Source organism: Acinonyx jubatus, chromosome B4 (genome assembly GCF_027475565.1).
Source record: "Acinonyx jubatus isolate Ajub_Pintada_27869175 chromosome B4, VMU_Ajub_asm_v1.0, whole genome shotgun sequence".
In the NCBI taxonomy this organism is placed as follows: Eukaryota; Metazoa; Chordata; class Mammalia; order Carnivora; family Felidae; genus Acinonyx; species Acinonyx jubatus.
In genome coordinates, this window is record NC_069387.1 from 76,068,888 (window position 1) to 76,087,827 (window position 18,940).

Consider the following 18,940-nt stretch of genomic DNA (forward strand, 5'->3'; position numbering starts at 1 on the left):
TAGATACATAGGAAGAGAAATAGACATAGATATAAATCCTAATTCTGCCTACTGAGAGAGGGCTTAGAAGGAATGACACTCCAGGAACAATGAGCACTTCTAATGCCTGGAACGTGGTTTCTAAATATCATTCTCTACTAAAATGAATCAGGGCTCCGTAAAGAAATGGCTGATTTCAGAGCTGGGGCAGAAAAAGTACAAGTTTAGCCTGGAACATCTTGTTATGCCAGGATAGAAAGAAGAATGTTTGAAGAATGATGGGGTCATGTCAATAGGAGTCAATAGAAGCCAGCCTGAAGGGGCTCCCATTAGACAAATCTGGGACAATTTGACCATCAAAATAAATAATGGTGGTGATGGATAAGCACTGAATAAAATAGAAATTGACGAGACCAAACTGATATAAATAAATAATAGGAAAGAAGGAAAAGCAATTCCTTATATTAGAGTGCCAACTGAAAAATGTAAAAAGAATGATGTATTTAGAAAATTATCATCTGGCAAACATAATATCAATTGATTCAGACAAGGATCATAAATGGATGCTGAAGTTAATGAGTAAAAGCCTGATACATAACAGTGTATTTGCATAATACTAAAGTATCTCCTCACAAAATACTCATTATGAATAAAGGGAAAAAAGAGGAACTTTACAGTGTAGAAACTGGCGGACCCCACCTTAATCCAAATGCTCAAAACTGTGGCGTGCCAGAGTCAACTCACCCCAACTCAGGGGCAGCACGTCTCTTCCCAACTTTGTGTTCAGTGATGACATAACAGTAGCTTGAAGTTGGCCATTTACAAGTGGAAAGTGACAAATATTACAAGTCAGGGCTTTTCTTCCTCTGGATAACCAGCTGTTAGACATTTATCAGCATAACAGTGGATCAAAGTTACTGCCACCAGACGAACTAAGTTATGTGCCTCCGGATACTGCACACCAACAACACAGCATCACTCTGCCAAAAACGTATAACCGCAACCTAATGATGAGAAAGTATCAGCAAAAAACTAAATTGGAAGACGTCCTACAAAATAAGTGGCCTGTGTTAGCAAAATATCGGGGTCATGCAAGACAAAAGAAGATTTTGATGGTTAATTTTACATGTCAGCTTGACTGGGCTAAGGGATGCCCAGATAGCTGGTAAAACCTTTTATCTGGGTGTGTTTGTGAGGGTGTTTCCAGAAGAGATTATTAGCATTTGAGTTGGCAGACCAATAAAGAGCACCCTCACCAATGCAGCGGAGTATTATCAAATCCACTGAGGGCCCGAACAGGACAAAAAGGCAGAGGAAGGGTGAATGTGTTCTCTGCCTGAGCAGGAACATCCATCTTCTGCCCTCAGACATCACTGCTCCCGGTTCTCAGGCCTTTGGGGTTGGATAAGGACTTACACCATTGCGAGGTTGCAGATGGCAGATCATGAGACTTCTCAGCTCCCACAACCACATGAGCCAATTCCTATAGTAAATTTCTTCATATAGAAGTATATATACATGAATATATGCATACGGAGATATGCAAGCTCATATATATACACACACACATACATGTATGTGTGTGCGTATATGTGTGTAAGTATATATGTGTGTATATATATCTCCTATTGGTTCTGTTTCTCTGGAGAATCTTGACAAATACAACGACTAAGAAAATGTTTCAGATTAGAGGGGGGGATAAAGCGACTTGACAACCAAAGGCAGTATGTAATCCTGATTGAATCTTAGCCTAGAAAAAAAATGTTTGTTATTAAGGTCATCACTGGGACCTTAACTGCTGAAATATGAATAAAATCTTTAGATTATAGTATTATAGCAAAACTAACGTCCTGATTTTGACCACGGTACTATGGTTACATAAAAGAATGCCCCAAATGCATACAGGAGTTTTTAGGGGTTGGGGCGCATCAGTATATGACTCCTCTCAGGTGGGTCTCAGGAAGAAAGGAAGGAAGGGAGAAATTTTCGTTGAGAAAAATGATAAAGCAAACGTGGCTAAACGTTAACAAAAGGCAAGCTGGGTGTCGGACATCCAATTTTTTGTACTATTCTGGGCACTTCTCTGTAAATTCGAAATTACTTAAAAGTTTAAAGCCATAAGGAAAAAACCGTGAACGCTACCTGGTGCTCTGCGCTCATCTTTGTGGATGCAGTCAGATGGAGACGGTGAGCCAGGACTTTTCCGAGGCCTCGAGCACCCGAAGACTGCGGGGTCACAACACAAGCAAAAGCAGCGTCCACCACCGACCCGCCCGGGGAGCCACAGAAGGCTCAGGCTCCCGGCACAGGCGCAGGAGAACAGCTCCCTCAGCACCTTCCTGCGCCTATCCGGGCTCTCACATTGGCCGGGGGCTTGGTGACGTCAAGTGCTTTACAGCCTGGTGCTCAAGCTGCTCGAGGCTCTGCGGGAGCCTCAGGTGTGAGGGCCTCGCCTCCAGGTGACCCCAGGTGCAGGCTCGTGGCATCTCAGCCAGGGATCTGGGCCGCAGTGGGCGCCCCTTTAGCAAGTGCATATTCTTTTTTCTTTTTAATGTTTGTTTAATTGATTAATTAATTTTTGAGAGACCGAGTGTGAGTGGGGGAAGAGTAGAGAGAGAGGGAGACAGAATCAGAATCGACTGCAGGCTCTGAACTGATGGGGGGGGGCCTGAACCCAGGAACCAGGAGATCATGACCCGAGCTGCAGTGGGAGGCTTAACCGACTGAGCCACCCAGGCGCCCCCAGAGTCGTTAAAGACAAGACTCTCAGCCTCAGATGGCTAACATCCACCCCCACCCAAGCCCAATGTTGTAACCACGGGCCCACTTTCCTCTTGATTTGGGGTCCTGGTATCAGGTAGTGGGGACTCACAGCCATGGAGAGAAGTTGGGAGCTCCCTGTGAAGGCAGAATTCAGTAAAAGCATCTTCTTCAAAATCCTTAATGTTTCCTTAGTGCTGTCTTCAAAACCCCCAATGTTTGTGGTCCAGGTGGTGTTAGTAAATTTCCAGCGGGGGAGGTGGAAACCTCGGCAATACCAGCTGGCCACGCCCCCCCTGGGGCGGGGGGCCAGCAGGTTGTTTCTGGGCTTTCTCATGATCAATTCGTAGGAAATTGCACATAAATGTGTCCCAGCCTTTCAAAGCCTGTTCTGATCCACAGCTTCCTGCTCAAGGAGCACTGGGACAGGCAGCAGGTGGTGGGGTACGCCAAAGGTATGGTGCTTCTGCCTCTTACCGGGTTCCATTTTCCGATGAAAACCGATTTATAGGATGAAGCCATGGTATTTGAATTTTGAGGTAAAAAGAGTGGGTGGTGCAGATAACAGACTGAGGTACTGCTAAGCCATGTTGATGACTGTGAGTTTCCTCATTCCTGTATAGACAAGGAGGATTATTTCCACTGTCTCAATCATTTTATAGTGCTCTGCACATCCTGAAGAATTGGAGTGATCATTCTGCCATCAGCTGTGAATCGGGAAGTAATTCTGCGTATGTGGCACTGCCATCATTCTTTAAAATGTTTTGTAAAAGCATTGTCTTCCTGTTTGTGGAAGAAGTTTTGAGATTCCCCATGTTCTCAAATGCTGAGCAGTGAAAGGAGACTGAATAACCCAGTTATGATCCGTGTCTTCATTCTGTATTCACGGAATCTGATTATCATCACTTCTCTTTTTCTTTTACCCCCCACCCCCAAACAAGATGAAAGGATTCCATAATGAAAAGGGTGAAGGAAACAGGACTGTTTATTTCAATGGAGCAAGCAGGCAGATCAAGCAAACTGAAAACACATAATCGACAATGTATTGGGAGAGGGTAAATGGATTTTTAATGATTCACAGCAACCACATTTATCCCCTACTGTTACTAGAGAGAAAAATGTCTTCAGATAACCAGTGGTCAGCAGATGGGGAGGAAAGCCCACTCTCACGACTGATTAGGAAATCTAGAGACTCCCCCTTTGTCCCCGTAGGTAAGTACAAGCCTTGACTGGACACTGGAGAACTGTCTGTAATAATAATAATGCCTTACCCAGTATCTTTGAGAATGGAGATGTTTTACATCATTGAACTTTTAAGATAACTGAAGCTAAGCCTCTCTAAGCAGAAGTTAAACTTTCAGAACAGTTTCTAGTAGATGGCAAATCCCCAGTAAATGTTATTTTTATTACGAAGCTTCAAATCTTACTTAACTCCTCTTCATTCGAGGTCTATCTCGAATTCCTAGTTCCCAGCCACTCTAACTGGAGTTGAATGAACTTTAACACTTCTATGATGACTAGATCATTAGCAGCACCAGTTTATTACATTGAAAGTCTAAGAGTGACTACGGAGATGTGTATGTCTCTTTCTGTGCTAACTCCAACCTTTAAACTCTTGTGTCTGATGTTTATAGATTTTTCTGTCTCTTCCATTAATGTTGAGTGCAATCAAAAACTTCTGCTTCTAGTATTCTGTGGCACCAGAAGCTAGCTACCCAAGTTTAAAAGAACTGTGAGTCAATTCAGAGTAAAGAAGCTCTGAATGAAAAAGCCTAGGCCTACCTACTTGTCTGTACACTTGAGAGCGTGAACTTTGTGATGTTCATGTTCAATGGCCCTTTTCGCTGGTTTCCTGAAGTGTTCCAGATGTTGAGGTTGATGGTTAAATAAACTCTAGATTAAAGAAGTGGTATTATAATTAGACCTGGAGGCTTAGCCTGTTTGTCTTTTCCCGACACAGACTTAATATGCCTACATTTAGAACAAATACTATATGTAAGTGGACTTAGACACACACACACACACACACACAATCTAAACACCAATATTATGTTTTAAAATCTAAGTTTTCTCTTTCTTCTTTTGGATGCTTTAGCTGATGCAAGCAATATTATTGTATACTGCAGCCATGCCTCTTGCCTGGTGTTCATTTGGTCTGGAAGCTATTAAAATAACTTATTTAAATGAGACTTACATTATGTAAGTTACACTGACATAGGTGATTAATTCCCTAAAACCTTCTGAATAGGTATATCATTGGGTTTCTATTACCACTGCAAATCTAGCAACCTCGTGTCATTATTCACATATTAAAAAGAATCAAAATTTTACTGTATACTAATATGCTGTTTATACATTTAATTTCATTTGGTTAAAACTTGATAATAGCACCTATAAGAAATGGAAGCAAATAATGTTATAGTGATTCATCTTCCTTAGCATTTTTAACTGGAAAAACAATTCAAGAACTTGTTGCCACTTGAACAGATCACTATCATGAATAGAGAGATTAATCACTGTGCCCACTGCAAATTAAATAATTTTTCCAGAGACATTTAGGGTGATTAAAGTAGTAAGATAAAAGTGTTTCCAGCTAAATTCAATTACATATAAACTACACAGAGACACTACATGGAAAACAGTAAAGGTTCTGACTTTAATCTCCAAAAGAAACAAAACCAATTTAACTAAGAACAGAGCCTTGATTTGATAAGGGAAGAGAATCAAGTTTTTGCTAGAAAAATAAATGACAAAGTCTGAATATATATTATTGAATAGTTTGTTTAGCTATTGTTATTTTAATAATAATATCTACTATATATTTCCTGCTGCAGGGAGTGAGCTGTGCCGAAAACTCACAGAACATTTTTATTTATCTTCAACAACTTCCATCATTAAATGTATCTATAAAGAGATATATTTACATTCCACCAATAAATATTTTTATTGTCTTCAACAACTTCCATCATTAAATATAAGTAGATATATTTCCATTCCATCAATAAATACAATCTATATTGCTTAACATTATTTTATGATCATTGTTAAGGTCTCTGCACACATTATACATATTGAAACTCCTTGCTATGCTTATAATTTTTTCCGTAGCTATGGCAGTTCTTCCTCTGTTTGGGACATTTGGGTTGTTCAGGTTTTCTTCATACATAGCGTAGCCATAAAGATCTTTGTGTCAACTTCTTGACGCTTCTTTTGCTTATTTCCTTGGAGTATGAATTTTTAGGGCAGGAAGTACATCTGATTTAACACCCCTTATTATATATTTCCAGAAATCTTTATAGAGTTGGCTGCACTCACAGAGCTTTCAGCATTGTACCTGTTTCTCAACATGCCTGCCACTATTCTATTATTACTTGTTTTTTGCTGTTTTTGTCATTTTAATTTTGATTTCATTTGCTAATCGGCCTACAAAATATACGTGTCAATGCAATTACTCTCTTACTTCCACTTATTAAATGGATTCTGAAGGAATAAATATATCCTCACCCACCTATAGAGGCATACATGTGCCAACATAACTAATCAAAATTTGCTCTCCTACATAAATATCAACTGAATTTCCATGTATTAACAACATACAGAAACTGAAATTAAAAACATAACCTCATTTCCAGTCACTCCAAAGGCAATGAAATGCTTAGATATATGCTTAACAAAACATACATGCAATCTGTATGCTGAAAATTATAAAATGTTAATGAAAGAATTAAAAAAGGACCTAAATAAATGTAAAGACCACAGGTAGTATTGTGTTCATGGATTGGAAGACTTTCCCCAAATTGATCTACCTGTTTGTGTAATTCCCATCAAAATCCCAGTAAGTTTTTTTGTAGATAAGACATGCTTACTCCAAAATTTACATGTAAAGGGGTGCCTGGGTGACTTAGTCAGTTGGGCTCTGATTCTTGATTTTGGCTCAGGTCATGATCTCTGGGTTTGTGAGTTTGAACCCCACGTCGTTGGGATTCTCTCTCAAAAATAAATACACTTAAAAAAAATTTTTTTTTAGGGACACCTGGGTGGCTCAGTAGGTTAAGCGTCCTACTTTGGCTCAGGTCATGAGCTCACGGTTCATGCGTTTGAGTCCCGTGTCAGGCTCTGTGCTGACAGCTCGGAGCCTGGAGCCTGCTTTGGGTTCTGTGTCTCCCTCTCTCTTTGCCCCTCCCCTGCTCACACTCTGTCTCTCTCTCTCTCAAAAATAAATAAACATTAAAAATTCGTTTTTAAAAATTGTTTTAAAAATAGTTTTAAAAAGTCAATAAAAAATAAAATTTACAAGTAAAGGCAGAAGTCCTAAAGTGGCTAAAACATTAAAAAACAAGGATAAAGTGGGAGAAATCGCTCTACCTGATATGGAGGCTTACTATATGGCTACAGTAATCAAGACAGTGTGGTGTTGATGGAGGGACAGATACACAGACCAACAACATAGGAGAGAAAACCCAAAAAATAGACCCATGTTTTCATTATGCAAAAGTTTTCTTTATTCTTATGTCAAAATGGCATTTTGCCCTTATCATTTTCTCTTAAGTCTATTTTACCCTCTTTTAGATGTTACAAATATGCTGTTCCTCTTTGTTTTTATTGGTGTTTTTGTTTTGTTTTTACATTTAATTCTAACTCCTGCAGAATTTTTTTTGGAGGGTCTGCTGTGAGATACAAATCCAAATTAGTTCTTTATACCAACAAATTGTACCGATGGAATTTATTAAATAATTACTCCTTTATCTGTTATTTGGTTATTTTGATTTGTCATGAATTCTCAGTGTTCTCACAGTGTTTTAAATCTGTTTCTAGAACATTTCCTATTCAGTTGATTGGTTTTCTGTCTTAGAGCCAATTACATAGGATCTTGGTTGTCACAGCAGCATATTCACCCCTTGACACTGGTAGGGAATACAAAAATATTTGCCCTTCTGGAGTCTCCTAGAGTCATAGTTCTTTTTGGAGTCACACACTTCCTGTGCAAATATTCATACCTTTCCATGTCTCATTACAATTCAAATATCTCATTTTTACAGAAGATCAAAAATGTTCTCATTTTACAAGATTTACTCCTTATTTGATAACAAGTAGACAGGAGTAAAGGCAAACATTCGAAAGCTATGGATGCTGGGATGTTTGTTGTTGGTTCACTCACTGGCTAAAGTGACTTGCCCCAAATAAAAGTCTCTCAGCATGCACAATCTGAAATCATGCCTCAGGAAAAAGAGAAATTACTACACTCTATGATTCAGGGTTTTCTGGGAAGAGTCAGAAACTGCAAATATTGAATCCATAAATGTTAAGGGTCTTTTTAAAAAATCTGTGGATCAAATCCAGCATGGTTCTTTTTAAAGTATTCTCTGGTATCTTCCCTGCTTATCTTCCAAGTACTGATCCTTTGGACAGTCTTATTCAGCTCTCTAAATGTTGGGGATTCTAGCCTACTATTTACATAACCTCTACTTTTTTCTTTCACAGGAATAGCAGGCTTTATGACTGTGGTGTCCTATGGTCTTTACACGTTAAAGTACAGAAGGGATCAGAAAATGTCCATTCATCTTATTCACATGAGAGTTGCTGCCCAAGGATGTGTTGTAGGAGCTGTGACTCTAGGTAGGTAACCTGCTTAATTTGTATCTTGTGCTGTCTTTGTGAGTATTTTTATTTATTTTATTCAATCATATTGGAAAATGAAAATTGGGTTAAGATGATATAATGGAGGAGGAATGGTAAGAAAGACCATGAACTTCACTTGGTTGAAGTTGCTTCCCCATAATAGGCTTAATTTCTTGGTATTTTAAGCACTGAAAGAAAAACAACCAGTAGACAAAAAGTACAAACGTCCAGTTATAAAATAAATAAGTGCTGGGGATGTCATGTACATAGTGGTGACTATAGTTCATAATATAGTTCATATAGTTTTGCATATTTGAAAGGTGCTGAGAGTAGAGAGTAGATCTTCAAAGTTCTCATCACAAGAAAAAAATTCTGTAAGTATTCATGGTTACAGACATTAACTAGGCTTACTGTGGTGATCATTACAACATATAGAAGTAACAAATCATTGTTGTACACCTGAAACTAATATAATGTTATAGGTCGATTATAACTCAGTTTAAAACAGAGGGGGCACCTGGGTAGCTCCGTCACTTGACAGTCTGACCCTTAATTTCGGCTCAGGTCATGATCTCACGTTTTGCGAGATCGAGCCCTACATTGGGCTCTGGACTGACGGCGTGGCACCTGCTTGGGGTTCTCTCTCTCCCTCTGCCCCTCCCCACTCTCACCCCCTCTCTCTCTCAAGATAAATAAATAAACATTTTAAAAAGGTAGAGAACTAGGTTTCGGGTTCTGTTATCTTGTATTATGAAAGGAGCAGTGAATAGTTTGTACCCTCTGTAACCCAACTAAAGCAGTGGTTCTAGATTCCAGCCTTTACTGCTCACCTAAGAGCAGCAGTCATAGTTCTTGGACTATTCGAACAGCAGATATAATTACTGATGTAGTTTAACTGGGAAGAATACATTTTTTGGAGCCCACAATCTCCACATCTGTTCTCCTTTTAGTCCGGTCTGAGCAACAGGCAATCCTTTTTTAATCAGTCTATAAATTAGGCTATACTTAACATAGTGAAATCCAAAGAACAGGTGTAAAATTATCTGGTTAATTCCAGTTATATCGACAGCTAAACCAGATAGTTCTAACAAGAAATCTACTTTGGGGATCTAAATTATCTTTTTTTTTTTTTTTTTTGGTCCACATTAATGAAAACAAGTTACAATGTTCTTAGTTCTCTTTCATGCTGTGCAGAGTAGAATCAGCCTAAGAGTAGGTCTAGGATTATGGAATGAGCAGTGTGGGGATTGTGTATAGGGAGTTATATGGTAATTATCTTACTACCATGAGCTGTGATACACAGGTGTTAACAAAATACAAGAAGCCTCACTACAAAGTTACAGTGCTCATTTTCATCATTTAGCAAACATTTATTGAGCTCTTGCTATGTGCAAAGCACTGCACTGGTCTAGAGATACAGAGATAAGACTCAGTCCCTACCCTCAAACAGTTTGGTCTCCTTAGGGAGAGACACCAACAACAGAAGACCATATAAACTCACAGATGCTATGACAGAGATAGCACAGGTTGTTGCTATGGAAGCACAAGCAGAAAGGAGGGGCATTTAACTAGGGCTGAGAGTCCAGGAGAGGCTTCCCTAAGGATTAAACCATATGAGGGGTGCCTGGGTGGCTCAGTCAGTTAAGCATCCAACTTCAGCTCAGGTCTTGATCTCGCAGTTCATGAATTTGAGCCCTGCGTCGGGCTCTGTGCTGACAGCTCAGAGCCTAAAGCCTGCCTCAGATTCTGTATCTTTCTCTCTCTCTGCCCCTCCCCCACTCACGCTCTGTCTCTCAAAAATAAATAAACATTAAAAAAAAATGAAAAGTAGATGTGGGGGTACGTGGGTGGCTCAGTCAGTTGAGCGCCCAACTTTGGCTTAGGTCATGATCTTGCAGTTTGTGAGTTCAAGCCCCACATGGGGCTGTCAGCACAGAGCAGGATTTGGATCCTCTGTCCCCCTCTCTCTGCTCCTCCCCCGCTTGCACTCTCCCAATCAATCAATCAATATTTTTTTTTTTAAGTAGATGTAAAGTGAGAGAAGCAAGAAAAATCTGGAAGCTACAAGGATGAGCTGAACACATAGGATAGACTGGAACCCTTGTGGGTTTCTCACCATCTCTAAGCCTCTGAATTCGATGATGGGAGTGACAGAGGGAAAAATGATGCCCTTCATCTTGGAGATAAACATGAACCGAGCCAAGGAGTCAGAAAAGGTGAAGGAGGAAATTAAGCAGATCCACAGTAGATGCATTCCTAGTTGTTGCCCCATGCCAACAAAGTGGACCAGCATATAAACAAACATGTGCTGCCTTCCAAGAAAAAAATGAATTTAGCTGCTGCTTCACTTCTGTCCTCTATATCTTATGCAAAGTGTTTCTTCTGCAATAACTCAGGGAATAAACGGAAAGGAATTCTGGAAATGTAGTTATTAGTTTAGGGTTAAGTTGACACAACACAAACTTACCACTAGGCCTTGTCAACCTGGTATCCATGTACATCTCTTTTAATACACTTAACTTTCAAATAAAGACAATGGCAAAACCAACCATCCATTGTATAACCAAAAACATGCTAATTCTGTCCCAAAAGAGGATACAAAAATCCTTTTACCCATCTTTGGGTGGTGTTGATTTGTCTTTGAATAGAGTCACATTCCTGTTTGATATCCTGTAACCTAAATCCTGAAATATAAGATTAAGTATTATTAACACTTTTTACATTAGATGGCAGATAAATGGAAGTAGCAAATAGAAAAAAAATTAATGTATATACAAATGTATTCATATCAAAATAAGGAAGAAATATTCCCATCAGACTTTGTTTCTACAACTGGTCGGATGGTCATGGCTGGTATTATAACTATGTTCTTCCACTAGTCATTTCTTACTCACTTTGCCTTCAGCAAGCACCTTGGCTATTCCAGGTTATTTGACTAGAATGGTGACCCACACCTTCATTCCTAAATGGTCTGGGTCCTTAGCCAGTCTGCTTGTATTGGGTATAGTTTTCCATGGTCTTTAATCACAGGACATGGGAGTACTAAAAAATGCCCAGAAGATACATGCATTCCACACATACCTCCTTACCTTACCATTATATAGTAGTACCGTAATCTCCCCTTGATAGATCAGATCAATGTAATGGATTAACGTGCTGTCCTGTGCAATGGAGCGATGATCAAAGTCCTTGCAGACCAGATTATGGTATAGTCTGGAGAATTCAGGCAGCCCTGAGACTGAATAGTGAAAGTATACTCTTGGCCCAACTGGGTGAAAGCAAAATGCTTTGGGTAGTTTTTATTAAAAGCTCTAGAGAATAAAGCAATCAGCCAGATTCATAGCTGCGAATCAAACAGCAAAGATGCTTGTATTGATAGGCTCTAGCAGTGAAACCACACCTGGACAACAGCTGCAATTAGAGTGATCATCTGATTAAGTTTATAGAAATCCATTATCATTCTCCAAGAGCCATCTGTCTTCTAGCCAAAGAGGCAAACTGAATTGGTATGTGGTAGGAGTCCCCACCCTAGCATCTTTAAAGTCCTTGATGATGGCACTAATCTCTACAGTCCATCTAGGAATGCAGTACTGCTTTGGTTTACTCTTTTGGTAGATACAGGCAAGTAGAACGGCTTACAGTTGGCTTTCCCCACCATAATAGCCCTTACACCCCAGGTCAGGGAACTGATGTGAGGATTCTGACAGTTGCTGAGTATGTCCCTTCCAGTTACACATTCCAGAACTGGGGAAATGACAATCCAAATGACATATGGATTTAGGGGCCCACCAGGCCAACTGCAAAATGGACCCACAGCAAAACTCCACTGACCACCTGACCTTCATAAACTCCTAGCTTGACTGGTAGACCGCCCTAATTCTCCAGGCATTAGTATCAATTCAGAGCCAGTGTTTCATAATCTCACAAATGTGATCATTTGCCATTCCTTATGCATAGGCATCTTGGTGAAGGGCCACAGATCTGTTCATAGTATTTACTTTTTGGTCGTGTTAACAGCATCTTTTCTTAAGGAGATCTGACTTCTCCTTTATTCAAGGGACTCTGGGTCTGTGAAGTGACTCAAATCTGGGAATTGGTTGGGGGCCCATGGCTGTCTACTGTGATGATTCAAGTTAAACTTTTATTCACCAAACCTAGAGCTTTTCTACTTAAATGTTGCCCACCACTTTCAACTCTAGGGACACCATAATCAATTAGACAATGCCAAAGGTCTTTGTGGCTTAGCCTATTCTGATTACTGTTTAGTCTTTGCTGCCCATTACAGTAATCACACTTTCCTCGTCTTTGTCAATTAAATGGTGCTCCTTGACCCCTGCTTCTCAGGATCCCACCATCTCCACTGAATTCAGGAAGCTTAGCAGTTTCCGCCGTCATTTCTGGTTACAGAAGATAGTTGCCACGGAACTCTCCAAGGATGCCAGGACTCCCTTCACAAATGTGTTTTTCCCAGCCTTGGTGAAGGGAGTAGATATATTTAGGGGGTGAATGAGCAGGATAAATCTACCTTAACATTCCAATCTCCCTAAGCCTTTGGATACCTTCCCAAATGTCAGGGTTTCTTAGTCTTGGCACTACTGACATTTTGGACTAACTGCTCTTTGTTGTGGAGGGCTGTCTTGTGCATTACAGGATGTTTAGCAGCATCCCTGGCCCCTACCCTCTAGATGCCAATAGCACCTACCCACCCCCAGAGTGACAACCAAAAACAGCTCCAGAAATTGCCAGATTTCCCTGGGGAATAAAATTGCCCCAGTAAAGAAGAATCACTGCCAGTACAGAATCACTGCTGTACCTTAGAATTATACCAAGAAAGCTCTGGCATTGCAGCTTCATTTAGTGGAGATTACCTTTCAGTCCAAGTTTCAGTCGTTCTCTGAAAGGAGTGGAAAGGGGTCTCCGTCAGATACAGGGATTTAAGGACTCCCTTTCACTGAAATCTGCCCACGTATCCCCATCCTAATTTTCAGGGTCCCAGTCTTTCCAAAGCAATGCCCTAACTTTGACAAAAGAGACTCTGTGAGGGTGGGAATTTTATGATTGTAGTGATTAGCCACTCACAGGATTAGTCCCTGTGTTGTGTTTTTCAAAAATATCAGCCTCACAGCTACAGGAGTTGAGTTTCTTTCTGGGAAGTCATAAAGCTTTCAGGTCCCCTCATCGGACTTTAAACGAGGAGTTAAAAGACCTGAGCCCATCATTTTGTTTTCCCGAGTTCTCCAGCACACTTAGAAGAAACCAACCTAATTATACTTCTCTTTTCCACTAAATGTTCTATGACAGTAAATACTTGATCACCCAAAGCCTTGTTTTCTACAGGCACCTGATTAAGGGTATCTTATCTATAGGCGACAATCTTTAAAAAATGCTTTGCTAGCATGCCATGGACTGCTAGCATTGTCTTTACTACTGGAAAAAATGACCATTAATATCTTTAAATCTCATCACACCAGAGAACCAATTCGAGATGACCCAGAACCTATTCAGAGCACCTGCACTCATGGTAATGTTCCTCTGGAAGCTTCTGATACCAAAATCTGTATCAGTCAGGGTTCAACCAGAGAAGTAAAACTACGAGTGGTGATCTATACAAAGGGAGTTATTATAGAAACATGACCCTAACCAACTTTGGGAGCTGGTTAAACAGTCCATGTGAGGCTGTTGCTTATGTTTCTAATACTGGAGCCTAAATTTAGCCAGGCAGCAGTTGGGAAGGAAAAATAAACTGGAATCTGCAAGGAAGAGCTGGAACCCACAGAGAAATAGAAACCTGAGTCAGTCTCTAACTGACTCCAACTTCGATCATGGTGTGACCTGTAGGAGAAGCTGGCGCCGTCTATCATGGAGCTAATCCACTGGCCTTGTAGCCAAAGAAGCTAAAGGAGGAGCTCCAGAAGGAGCTGAACGATCTGTGGGTCTGACAGCTGCCCAGCAACGGCAAGGTGAGCCAGCAGATAAACAACACGCACAAGCTGTAACAGCGCCTAGTAACCCTGCACCGAGCCTTCCAAGTGTGAAAAGAATACAGAAGCTATACTGCTTCAATTTTACCTTCAAATCTCAAGCAAAATGTCTCTTGTGAGCCAAGCTAACTCAGAAAAAATGCAGGGATGGGAATTACAGTTTAGCTAACCTGATAGAAAACAAATCCCCAATAGATCTACATGGCTGCGAGCTGAGAAGTCAACGAGATGAAGTGAGCCAGTGAAAGATTTAAACAGGGGAGTAACGTAGTCAGAATGGCAGCTCAGAAAGATGCCTGCCTTATCGAAGCTCAAAAACAGGCAATATGAAACTGTCTGTTTAAACAGATGGTCACACTATAAAGACAAGGAAAAAACCTGTTACCATAAAAGTCAGAACGGTGGTTATCTATGGAAAAGAGAGCGAGATACAGCCAGGCTTCTAGGATGCTTGCTATATTCTATTTCTTGACTCACAATTACAGGTATTCAGTCTACAACTGTTTGTTAATCTAGTCGTTTAACTTGTGTCTACTGTTTTCCATGCATATTATATTTCACCATGAAAAAAAAATGTGAAAAGGAAAAAGAAAATGATTAGAGATGATTGGCAAAGGAGGGGAGAAAATAAAGACGGAGAGGCCAATGAGATGATGAACTGGGTCTGAATTAAAGCAGTAATGGTGAAAACGGGAGGAGATGGAGTCTACGAACATTGAGGACTCAGCAACTAAGTGCGTGGGAAAAGGAAGGAAGGAGGAGTCCAGGATGATTCCTAGGTTTCTGGTTTGGGCAATGCAATATAAGATGGGCCTTGCACTAATGTAAAAAATGAAGCAGAACAGGGTTGGTAGGAGAGTAAGTCCAGTAAGTACTGGACAAAATAATAGCTAATAGTTAATGAGTGTTTATGATGTGGAACCCACTCTAATTGCTTTATGTATCACTACCTCACTTAACCTTTTTTTGTAGGTAAACTTTATCTTATTATCATTTTCATTCCAGTATAACATACAGTGTTATGTTAGTTTCAGGTGTACAATATAGTGATTTAATCCTAATAATTAATACCTCTTTACACCACCTGGTGTACTGTAATACAATTCAATACTGACGCCAACCACTGCAGCTCACCTCAGATGCCACAGGTTTAAGGACATGGTTCCCGAAGGGACCGCTGTTACTTCAGACACCAGCCATTGGGGGTTCCCAGGCCACCTGCCCTTCTGACCAACTAGCGACAAATTCAGGGGTTCCCAAGACTCCTTCAGGTTTGATATTTCACTAGAACAACTTGTGAACTCAGGAAAGCTCTATACTTACAATTACAGTTTTATTACAAAGTATACAGATCAGAAGCAGCCCAATCGAAACACATAGGGTATAGGTCTGGGAGGGTCCCAAACTCAAAGCTTCTGTACCCTCTCCCTGTGGAATGCCACCCTTCCAGCACATCAGTGTGTTTACCAACCAAGAGACTCTACGGAGCTTCAGTACCCAGAGTTTTTATTGTGGCTTCGTTACATAGGCACCATTGATTGAATCACTGGCCCTATGACACAACTCAGTCTCCAGTCCTGTTCCCCTCCTGGAGGTCTAGTCACATAGTTGGTCTTCCTGGCATGACTAGCCATATCCTGAAGTTATCTAGGAGCCCACCGTGGACCACACCATTAACGTAAACTCCGGTATGATCCAAGAGGCTCATGAATAACAAAGATACTCCCATACCTGGTAAATTCCAAGCATTTTAGAAGCTCTATGCCAGGAACTGTGGACGAAGACCAAAGTCTTTATTAAACAATACCCTATGAGGTAGGTACTGTTATAATCCCATTTACAGATAAGGAAATTGAGGCTTAGAGAGGAAAACTTTCTTGCTCACAATCACGGGGGCTCTCTACTCCAGGGCCTGAACTCTTAATTCTATATTATACTGACTGAGGTACCTGTGGCAGATGTCTCTAAATTAGAGTACTCATACCCTAGGAGATGTAGAAGGAGATCCGTGGGTATGTCGGAAGAATATATTTCTATCTTAAAAACAAAAAGCTTTGGGGCGCCTGGGTGGCTCAGTGGATTGAGCGTCCGACTTCGGCTCAGGTCATGATCTCACACCTCGTGAGTTCGAGCCCCGTGTCAGGCTCTGTGCTGAGAGCTTGGAGCCTGCAGCCTGCTTCAGATTCTGTGCCTCCCTCTCTCTCTGCCCCAACCCACTTGCATTCTGTCTCTCTCTCAAAAATAAACATCAAAAAAATAAAATAAAAATTTAAAAAATTAAAAAACCAAAAAGCTTTACTAATAGACACACTGACCAATAGTACATTTATATAAGTTTATAAATAAATGACCATTTTGAGGAGCAAGCTCAAATTACTGATTTGTGCACAATTTAAAAGTCTGGCAGCCACCTACCCATGTATGTGGAAATGCCACGTATAGTATAATGACTATAAGTCTCATGTTCAGAAGAGAGATCTAATAACTTGCTTACCAGTGAAGCAACAGGTATGAGTGAGGCGAGAAAAGAGTTGAGATTGGAACTCCAGGGAACACCAACATTTAAAAGGTAGGCATGAGGTAAGAATTATCTGTGTCTAATAAGCATAGGGAAATGAGTTCTAGAAGTCTCTCTGCATTGGAGAATGTTATTTCCCTAGATACGACAATGATTCACGTAAGCATATTTTTGCCTTGGATCTTATGCATCTATGATAGTTACACTCCTGTTTCGTTAGAAAATTGTGCAGACAGCTGCCTCACGTGGCTACCATGTTGAGATGAGAACAACTAACTTACTGACCCCTTATTCTCTGTGCGCTCTTTGAAGATATTAACAAGAGGTGTAAGAAAGCAGAAGAAAATGGAGGATTTAGATTAGACAATCTACTAGATATCTGAAGCCTTGATAATTGATACGGGCGGGAATGGGAGCTGAGCGGACTCCTTAACTTTCTTTGGGTATGAACATTTGCTGACATCCCCACAATTCAACGAAAGCACTCTATTCCACACGCTATTTCCCCTGACTCCTTACCCTTTTCTGCATGGCCCTAGGACCTCATCCTGGTGAAAGACCCACATCTATGTCATCTGCCTAAACTCACAGCTAATTCACCCACTAGACTGTAATCCCCTAGAAGCAGTTTTGCTTCTCTTGAGATGCTGAGCACAAGCAGACACTGAATAGAGGTTTGCTAAGTTGAGGTGTCTATTATTTCTATTTTATTATCTAGCCAAATCTCCCCACTCTCTCTTTTTCACCAATATTTTAAAATTCAAATTTTAGGATGACATAGTAACATTATAAATTCAGATTTAGATTTGTACTGATCTTAATGGGCTCTAACTTTTTTGGGCTTCTTTTTCTGGAGCCACTTATACAATCTAAGCCAAAAGTTAGTGAGATGGAAGGCATTTGTTTGTTTTTAAATTAAGGGATAACGGGGCCCCTGGCTGGCTTAGTCGGTAGAGCATATGACTCTTGATCTTGGTGTTGTGAGTTCAAGCCCATCATTGGGTGTAGAGGTCACTTAAAAAAAAAGGCACCTAAACTGAGGGACAGTTTTGGAAAAATACAGGCAGAATACAATAAATTCAGTGTTTGTTTCCCATAGATACCGTATTGATGTCTATCTTTTTGTTTCTAGGTGTTCTCTATTCTATGTATAAGGATTACATTAGACCTCGATTCTTCAATGTGTCCAAAAAATGAAGCTACATACAAGACAAGAAGGCTTCTGAAAACTATTTATTCTGAAGAATAAATTTTCAGTATGTAGTAAATTATACTGCAAAAGTATGAGACAGGATTCGCATAGCCTTGTATAGCAAGTCTCAATTGTTTATGTTGATTTCCAAATCAAGAGTCATAGTCAACTCAAAAAGATCCTTGTTGTTTTTCAGAACCTAGGACATGATTTTCTGACTTCTAGAATTTTTATTTTCTAGTTAGTGGCAAAAAATAATCTATATTACATCAAACCAATCTGAAAATTAGGAGTTAGTTATATAATGGCTACAGAAAAATTATCTATATCTGTATTGAATGTGATGGTCTAGCCTGGGTGGCTCAGTCAGTTAAGTGTCCAACTTCAGCTCACGTCATGATCTCGCAGTTTGTGGGTTCAAGCCCCACGTCGGGCTCTGGGCTGACAGCTCAGAGCCTGGAGCCTGTTTCGGATTGTGTGTGTGTGTGTGTGTGTCTCTCTGTTGCTGTCCCTCCTCTGCTCACTCTCTCTCTCTCAAAATAAATAAATAAACCTTAAAAAAAATGATGCTCCATTCATTGTTTAATTCTCTCCAAATAGGGCAAGGTAATTAAAGCTTTCATAAGTTCCTTTTGAGAATGGGAAACAATTACATCAGAGGAGAATGGCCATGTTGTTATTTAAATTTGGTTTACCATTGTGTGCTTTGCTCTTATCTCAAAACTTGACTATTTTGCCACAAACATAAATGTTTAACATTTAAAAATATCTATGTATTCATTTTTATACTTGAAAGCATTTCTAGGAGTACAAAGGTGAATTGCTAAAAAAAAAAAATCCCTTTTCCCCAGATGACAATGGTAGGGGTGAAAGGAATTAGTCCAGTGCTAT

At 40.1% G+C, this 18,940-nt stretch overlaps 1 protein-coding gene across 1 annotated transcript; it reads left to right on the forward strand.

Moving 5' to 3' along the window:
• The first annotated feature begins 3,676 nt into the window (after nt 1-3,676).
• Nucleotides 3,677-18,559, forward strand: HIGD1C (HIG1 hypoxia inducible domain family member 1C). Its single transcript, XM_015065725.3, has 3 exons — nt 3,677-3,951; nt 8,221-8,355; nt 17,990-18,559. The coding sequence occupies exons 1-3, from the start codon at nt 3,780-3,782 to the stop codon at nt 18,052-18,054; spliced, it is 372 nt and encodes a 123-aa protein (XP_014921211.1). The 5' UTR covers nt 3,677-3,779; the 3' UTR covers nt 18,055-18,559.
• The last annotated feature ends 381 nt before the right edge of the window (nt 18,560-18,940 follow it).

Coding starts and splice junctions, on each gene's coding strand:
- HIGD1C (XM_015065725.3), top strand. CDS start 3,780: ATGTATTGGGAGAGGGTAAATGGATTTTTAATGATTCACAGCAACCAC. Junction 3,952..8,220: donor CTCCCCCTTTGTCCCCGTAG/GTAAGTACAAGC, acceptor TTTCTTTCACAG/GAATAGCAGGCTTTATGACT. Junction 8,356..17,989: donor TGTAGGAGCTGTGACTCTAG/GTAGGTAACCTG, acceptor TTTTGTTTCTAG/GTGTTCTCTATTCTATGTAT.